The sequence below is a fragment of the Felis catus genome, chromosome D2 (genome assembly GCF_018350175.1).
Source record: "Felis catus isolate Fca126 chromosome D2, F.catus_Fca126_mat1.0, whole genome shotgun sequence".
Taxonomy (NCBI): Eukaryota; Metazoa; Chordata; class Mammalia; order Carnivora; family Felidae; genus Felis; species Felis catus.
Genome location: NC_058378.1, coordinates 46,720,875 through 46,729,299, shown reverse-complemented (window position 1 = coordinate 46,729,299; position 8,425 = coordinate 46,720,875). Strand labels below are relative to the sequence as shown.

At 47.6% G+C, this 8,425-nt stretch overlaps 1 protein-coding gene across 11 annotated transcripts in view; it reads right to left on the bottom strand.

Annotated features, from left to right (window-relative positions):
* Window positions 1-8,425, bottom strand: part of WDFY4 (WDFY family member 4) — a 292,757-nt gene that overhangs the window by 73,095 nt on the left and 211,237 nt on the right. For all 11 annotated transcript variants that reach the window (XM_045040302.1, XM_045040301.1, XM_045040299.1 and 8 more), the window contains 2 exons: window positions 8,169-8,254; window positions 6,573-6,635 (listed from right to left, as the gene is read on the bottom strand). In XM_045040302.1, the coding sequence (XP_044896237.1) occupies window positions 6,573-6,635; window positions 8,169-8,254 (149 nt within the window). The remainder of the gene's footprint in view (window positions 1-6,572; window positions 6,636-8,168; window positions 8,255-8,425) is intronic.

Sequence of the window (8,425 nt, the reverse complement as noted above, 5' to 3'; positions counted from 1 at the left end):
TCTGCTCTAGACCCCCGGGGTCTGAGTGGTGTAGTCTCGGCAATTGCCCTCCTGGGGCTATTTTCCCAAGAACAAGGGGCATGTTCCTGCACTCAGCCATGGGGCCGAAGCTATCTTTATCAAAGCAGTCTATGCACATGACAGACCCCTAGCCTCCCAGCTGGTCAACAGCGTTGATCTCTGGAGAGTAGGACAGAAGGAACGGTCATGGGGGGGGGGGGCGGGGGGACAGGTACTTGAGTTTTAGCCTCCACGCTGCTAGCAGTGGTACCTTGAAGGGTACGACTGACTATCAAGAAAGTTCATCATCTCGTGGGAATTGATAACTTCTCATGGGTGTTTTTCTGAACTCTTGTCTTGCATTATTTTTCAAAGGGAATCTATAAAGGAAACTCCGACAACCCTCCACTGCAGGACTTTGTGCCAAAAAGTGCATTTTCTCGTAAACGTTATATTTAAGTAAGCTAGGCAATCGAGAGAACACTTCAGAAATGACAAATACGCAGACACAATCAGGTCCTAAAGATAAGCCTGCCACACACATAACAGCCTCCTCCAGCCCAGGGACACCTTGCCCTGATGACACGGCAAGGGAGCATTTCCGATATGTCAGAGACCGTGGCTATGGAAGGATGCCTCTAGCCCATTTAAAGGCGTGTGCTGGGGCGCCTGGGTGGCGCAGTCGGTTAAGCGTCCAACTTCAGCCAGGTCATGATCTCGCGGTCCGTGAGTTTGAGCCCCGCGTCGGGCTCTGGGCTGATGGCTCAGAGCCTGGAGCCTGTTTCCGATTCTGTGTCTCCCTCTCTCTCTGCCCCTCCCCCGTTCATGCTCTGTCTCTCTCTGTCCCAAAAATAAATAAACGTTGAAAAAAAAAAAGGCGTGTGCTGTGTACAGCAGAGACCCGAGGGAAGAACCAGATAACCATCCAAGCCTTTTCTCATCTCGGTGAGAGTTTTCCAAATTCTCGGCTCAACAGGAACTGAGACCACTGGCAAGAAACATAACAGATCCAGATCGTGCGGGCATCCCAAAGAAATGTACAGAAATAAGTCCAAATGTTAGGGCCCTACTTTTTCAGAGTATCAGTATAGAAGATTCTATTCTGCAGGGCTCTTTTTTCATATCATGTGAAACGGGAATTGCCTTCTTTGGTACCCACTACCCTTTAGATAAGGACAAATTTAACATTCAAGGCCAAGAGAAAGTATTTGCTAGAAAAAAAAAAAAAAAGAGTTCACTAAGTCCCCTGTTTCTTGTTCTCTGACCCTGGAAAATAATGTAACCCAGGACAATTGTATTCTTTTTTCCTAGTGTCAGGATAATTAGGTAACTAGATCACTCTGTTTACCTGATCTAGTTGTTCGTTAACCTACTCACGTCTACTTTTGTCTCCTTTAAAGGAATTTGGGGCCTTTTTTTTCGAGAGAGAGAGAGAGTGGGGGGCGGGGAAGGGCAGAGAGAGAGGTTATGGGGGAGAATCTCCGGCAGGCTCCACGCTCAGTGCAGAGCCCAACTTGGGGCTTGATCCCACGACCCTGGGATCATGACCTGAGCCGAAATCAAGAGTCAGACACTCAACCCACAGAGCCACCCAGGTGCACCTTTGGGGTCATTTCTAAATGAATGTTGTACTGGTGCTGCATTTAATTTTGAAGCTGTTTGCAGCCCTTTGTGGAGGTTACAGAGAACGAGCGTGAGGATGTGTGTTTACTCACATACATTCTCAACCAGCTGCCTTTTCCCTGTCACTTCAGCTATTGTTTTGGTTTTTCCAACTGGTCCTCCTCACATCTCAGCAGAGCCTGCCTGCGTCTTACGTTGTGGAGCTTTCTGGCTGTCAGAAACTTGGCTGGCCAAGTGTCTAGCTGACTTTATATAAGAAACTCCTGGAGGCTTCCAGAGTCTTACACTCCATGAATATCTATATCTGATTATGCCACCTTGCTGCCGTTAGAATGCTCTAGTCTTGTACCATGGGGACACAGAGATGGATTACAGATCCCAGGCTCATCCAGCTTTTACAAGTATTTCCCATTTAGGATCCAGGCCTACAGAACCTCCTTAGAATTCAGTTATGGAGGCAGCCATTGCCATTGGAATTCAGGCAGGACTCTGGCACCCAAAAGCTCTGGTTTCCTATATATGTAGAATGGCCTGGAGAGGGGCCAAATCAGCTTTTGAGAGCTGGGAGTTGAAGATACAAAACCCACAGCACAGGCCAAGACTCTTGGGCTAGTGGAAAACTCTCGGAATGGACCACACACTTCTATCAGAGATGAGAAGCTCATGTTCATCAGAATGTCCAAAAAGCAAATGGGGATACTTCAAGACTCATGGTATGTAATCCAAATGGAAAATCATCAGGTTTTCTCTACGCGTAGGGACAATGGCCAGCCAAACCCTCCTAAGCCTGGGCACCACTGTTGCCTTTCCTCTCTGAAACTCCTGATGGTACAGTGGGGCTGGTGGGAGGTGGACTGGAAAGGAGAGATGCACAAGATCTGAGAGCACAGACAGCCACCTGTTTTTAATCAAATGTTCCATAAACATGCCTGAGATATACAGCAGGTGGTGCTAAAACTAAGCACAGGAATTACAGTATTTATTGAGTACCTACTACAAGCCCAAATTGGTTCAATCTCAAAGCCCACTGCTGGCTATTGCAACACAGTCCCACCAGGTCCCTGGCTGCTTGGGTGAGCCTAGAGCCTAGGACCAGTGCTCCCACTGGGGCTTCCTCATTCTGTCGAATGCCTTCCATGAGCTTATGTAAGCATTTCTCTGGCACGCTATGCATTGTTCCCAACTGACTCCAGACCTTTCCTGTTTTATACTTCCCAAGGGTCTCCATGCTTGGAGCTGTGCTAGGGCTGTGCCAGGCAGGTGTGAAATGGCCCCGGAAGATCCTGATCCAATGGGCTCAGACAGCCATCATGGAGAAAATAAATAAAATGGAAATAAAATTAGCACAGTGCCTGGTTGTCCCACACGTGCAAGGTGGTACACAGGTTGGTGTCTAGGGTCATCCCTATGAATGAGTGATGAGTAATTTCCACGCCTTTGACTCACCTCTGGGCCAATAATTCTCCTACTTGGCAGTCACTTTTGTACAGACCCCCAACTTAGTGGTCATAGGTCCTTGTACGTATGTATGTGGCCATAGCTCCATAGTGGAGCTCCTCGTATGTATTCTTCCCTCTGCTCTTCCTTTGTCTGCCCTCCCCAATTCTGAGGCAGAAATTCAGAAGCTTACTTGTGTGGACATAGGTATGCATTGTTGGGGCAAAGCATCTCTAAGACTCTGAGAGCAACGGTATCAAAATGGACAGAGTGAGGCTCACGGCTGTGGCGACAGCTGCATGCCCACAGAGTGATGTCACAGGCATAATTTATAGGAGGGTGATCTGCAGAGACAAATGGGGTTCAGCGAAGTGCTGTAGTCCCTGGGGAGCTCTCCACATGAGCAGTCGATGGCCATCTTCTTTGCTCACCCCTCAGGATTCATCCTTCTTGTCATCACAGAACCTTGATTCTCTTGGGGAACCACCACCCTGTCAGTCTGGTCTACGTTGCTGGGTGGGACTGATCCCACTCCCAGAAGATGGGTGGGCACGTGACACTGATCTGGCCCGTGAAAGCACTTGATTAGTTCTGGGATGGGCACTAACCTAACTTTGGCAAATGAAACTTATTTTTGAGATTTTTGCTAGAATTACTGGGACAGAGCACTCCCCATATGGCAGAATTTCTAACTTACTGACTGTCAGCCTGGAGCTACTGGGGACATTGATGCCATTATGCTTGGACAGCCTGCCAAGAACCGAGTCAACTCAAGGGAAATCCTCCCTATGAAATACACGGCTACAGTGGGTGGGGTTTATTGAGTCCAGAGATCCAGCCGTGCCTGGAGCCAGACCTTTGTTGGTCTCCAGGGAGATGAGGTGATGGATCTGTTTTTCTGCTTCAGTTAGTTTGAAGTGGCTTTACATACCTGCCCTGAAACGTTGCAGAGAAATCCAAGTGTGGACATTAACGTTTGTATGAAACAGAAATAATACGAGGTCGCCAGGGCTGATATTCAGCTAATATGCACAGTTAGGACTGTACCATTGTTGAACTATTGAGATATGTCCATTCCAGTTGGTAAACAGTTAACCCCCTCTCCACCTGCCCAGTACTGCCCCAGCCTGCTGGACCATCCCTTGGCACGCCCTGGACCTCCCCACTAAATCTACCAACTAAAGGGATACTACCAACTAAAGGGAGGCTTCCGCTGGCAGCTACTCCGACTGGTCTTTCGAAGGTGATTGGTGCCCCCCGTGTTGCAAAATTCAATGGTCATTCCTTCGTTCTTCTCTTGCTTGGCCTGCCAATAATATTTGGACACCAACACAGCTGGCCACTCCCTCCTTGAACACTCTACGTGGCTTAAAGGACACCTTCCACACCTGCAGCTCTTCCTGCCTTCCTGGCCACAGCTTGAATTTCTTTTGCTGGCTCCTCTCCGTGTCCTTCACTTCTAAAGGTTGGCAGACCCCAAGGCACAGTCCTTAGACCTCCTTCCCATGTGCATTCATTCTCTTGGTGATCTTAGCCAGGCTCACGGCTTTAGATACTACTCCAGATTTACATCTCACCTGGACCTTTCCCTTCAAGTCTAAACTTATACACCCGCTGGCCTACATGACACCTCCACTTGGTGTCTGGCAGGCATCTCAGAATTAACATGTCCACAACTCAGCTCCTGATAAGCAACACACCCCATAGTAGTTCTTCCTGCGGTGTTCCTATTTCATCTCCCCCTTGCTCGAGCCTAAAGCCTTGGTCTCTAAGTCCCCTCTCTCTCTCTCACACACACCCCCCCCACACTTGCTTTGTCAACAAATCCCAGCAGATGTACCTTCAAAACATGTCCATAAACAGAGCCCTGCAAACCGTCTTCCTGCCACCCCACCTCCCTCCAAGCCGTCACCATCTCTCGGCCGCATGACTGCACAAGCCTCCTAACCGGACTCCCAAGCTTCTTCTGCCTTTGACCGACTACGCTTCATCTTGACACAGAAGCCAGAGTGATTCTTTTAAAATTTAAGTCAGGTCACATCATTCCTCTGATACTGCCCACTTATTCAGAGCAAAGGCCAGTGCCATTAGCAGGAGCTCCTAAGGCTTGCATGAAGCGGCTCCTGCTACCCCTCTCCCTTCTCTTCCCTGCACCCCAAGCACTCTGGCCCCAGCTGAGCCCACTGTGCTCCCCCTTGGGGCCTTTGCTTTGCTCTTCCCTCCGCCTGAAATGCTCCTTCCCCGTTTACCTGCAGAACTCCCTTCCCCACTTTGTTCACATCTGAATTCAAATATTGCTTTCTTGGTGACGGCTTCCCTTAACCACCCTAAGATTTCAACCCTTCCCTCTACCGACTTTTTTTTAAATATTTATACTCATTATTTAATAGGTTTTATATTTCACTCATTTACATTGTTTTCTTTGGTCCTCCTCAAGAAAATGTAAACTCAAGGGGCGCCTGGGTGGCTCAGTCGGTTGGGCGTCTGACTTCGGCCCGGGTCATGATCTCACAGCTCGTGAGTTCAAGCCCCGTGTCGGGCTCTGCGCTGACAGCTCGGAGCCTGGAGCCTGCTTTGGATTCTGTGTCTCCCTCTCTCCCTGCCCCCTAACCCACTCGCATTCTGTCTTTGTCTCTCTCAAAAATAAATCAACATTAAACAAATTTTTTTTTAAATAAAAAAAAAGAAAATGTAAACTCAATAAGGACAGGGGAGGTTTTGAGTACTTTGCTCTGTCAGACAACAACCACCACATGTAACAAGCTATTGATAAATCATTGTGCATGATTTGGTGGTACCCATTCCATGATCATTATAAATGTTTTGGTTTTTTGGTGTTTTTTTTTCACTATATTTTGAATGCCACTCCTGGGGACACCCCTCTCTACCCTATCCGTCATAATCCTGGAAAAAATCAGGAACCACCTTCTTCTTCCAGTTTCACTCCTAACTGAAATAAAAGTACTCACCAACCCCGAGTTAGCCTTCCAGAGAAGCGGGTATTTGTAAACGGAGGCCTTGGGAGGAGGCTGTCAGCCTTCCATTCCCCGGTGAGGATGCTCCATATCACAGATTCATGAATTATTATCTGCCTCACATTTCACCGTCTGCTAATTTAGCTTCTGAGCTTTCAGAGGTCTCATATAGGAGGGACAAACCTGAGATTGCTCACGACCCCCACCTGGGGCCCTGACACCAAGGCTGAGCCTGGGCTGACACCACACCAGGTGACCTGCCCCACCCACCGTGGGCAGAGGGCCGCTTCTTGCATTTTAGTCTGAAAATGCCACAGAGCATATGAAATTCCAAGTCTGTTTGTAGAGGTTTCATTGGCAGAAGGAACTCCAGGAGTAGGAGGAGAGGGTGGGGATGGGAGGGAGAAAACGGAGGAGAATGCGGATTGATGCATCTTTGGATGCTTCTTTACGGTAGGATCAGACAAATGAAGACAATCCAAGCAAGGCCAGCACCATGCCCAGAGAGCACGGCTGGGCTCCTGCCTGTGCCATTACCTTAGACTGAGAGGCTCCTCCGTGATGCCTTTCCCTTTCAAGCTGGGCTGGAAAGAGCAGAAGCTAAACAAAAAAGGAAAAGATCATTCCAGCAGCAGAGTCAAGACTCTTCCACCACCAGAGAGACATTTTTGGTGCCAGTCAAGAGGCAGGGTGCAGACTTGCCCCTCCCATACCCCATCTTGTCCCCAGGGCATGAACACCAGACCCAGGTGCACCTCTGAGGCAGGCCCTCAGCATCCCCTGGCATTAGACACTCTGGCCTTAATAAAAATGGTAATAAAACAATAGTTACAATAAAAGCCATGTATGTGTTTTGGATACCTCCTCTGGGCCAGGCACTTGACAATCCTCCCATTGCCAATTCCAGCAACCACTGAAAATGCCATCTAATTTCAGGCTCCTTGAGGCAAAGTCATGGAGGGGATGGCCAACATTCACTGCCTGAGCGAGGGATATATAAAACTTCTAGATTAACTGTGACAAACTGTGCTTAACATACAGAAATCACAGGGAGAAATGGATGTGAGGTACAGCCTGGCACTATCTACCTCCTCAGTTGGGTCTAAAATGGAACTTGAAGAAAATCTTGGGAGGCAATATAACAGCGCCCCTTGGAGGCGCCTCAGAGGAAGGCTCACAGTCAATGGAGATGTGCCCAGAGCTGGCGCAAACAGCCTCTCTGCAGGAGTTGTTTTCTCCATTCTGGCCCTGCCCTTTGGACCCAGCAGCTGGTTGGAGTGCCAGTGACTGGCCAGGGCCAACAGGAAGACAAGGCTAGAACTTCTGAGCACAAAATGGGGCTTCCCAGACTGGGGGTGTCAAATATCACCTCAGAACTCCCAACCCAAAGTGGAGCGGAACACACCCGCCCCCAACTTCTGTTAATACACTTTCTGTGTTGTCTGTCTATGGCTAGGAACCTGCTTTCCTTTCTAGCCCTTCTAGATTCTCCACAGATCTATTTATCTGTAACTTCAATAATAATGAAAAAAAAAAATAACCATTAGAACTAAAAAAATTTAAACACTAGCATAAATTTCTTGGACTGATTCATTAATCTATTTGAAGAAAGAAGTTAAACTAAAACAGCAGGCTTCTCTCTTTAAAGAAAGAAAAAAGATGTTCCATGAAGAAGTGGGAAATCAGTTGTTTGGAATTCTTTCCAGTGAAATATGAAATTGGAACAACTAAAATTGGCAACTGGGATCAAAAAGAAAAGATTAAGCCAAAAAAAATTATTTGGAAAAATAAAAAGCCAAGCCAGAAAATTCTGGAAGGCCCATTAAACAGCCAGCTTCTTAAATGTGTTGTGTCTGCACAAGTTTTTCCCCCTTTAGTCATTACTGTCCTAAACCACTTCAGTCCATGAAATGGAGCCTGTTTCTCGGATTTAGGGAAGGCATTTCTGCATCTTTTTCTATACTTCATCCCATGATTCAATAGCTCCGTATGTCAGTAGGTTCTTCCCGTGTCTGATCTAAATCTTGCTTGCTCTGGGTTGAGAACAGTTCTCCTGAGAACACAGCTGAGCTGTCTTTGTCCTGTTCTCTGTTCATGATCAGTTTTCTCCGAGGAGGATTTTCAAACCCTTACCTTTTGAAGACCTTACTCCGATCGCTGTTGTGAAAGACAAGAAACTTGGAATATCCATTTTGGAAAAAGAGCTCCAGGGCAATGTCCTATAAAGAGGAGAAACCCCTTTCATTGCTACTGAAGTTGCCTGAAATGGAGAAACCCAGGCCACAGAGCCACTAGCAATGGATCATTTGGTTCTCTGTGTCAGACAACCCTTTCTGGTTGGTTCTTCCAACCTTCTAAGGGGGTACAAAGACTTTAGTGACACTGATGAA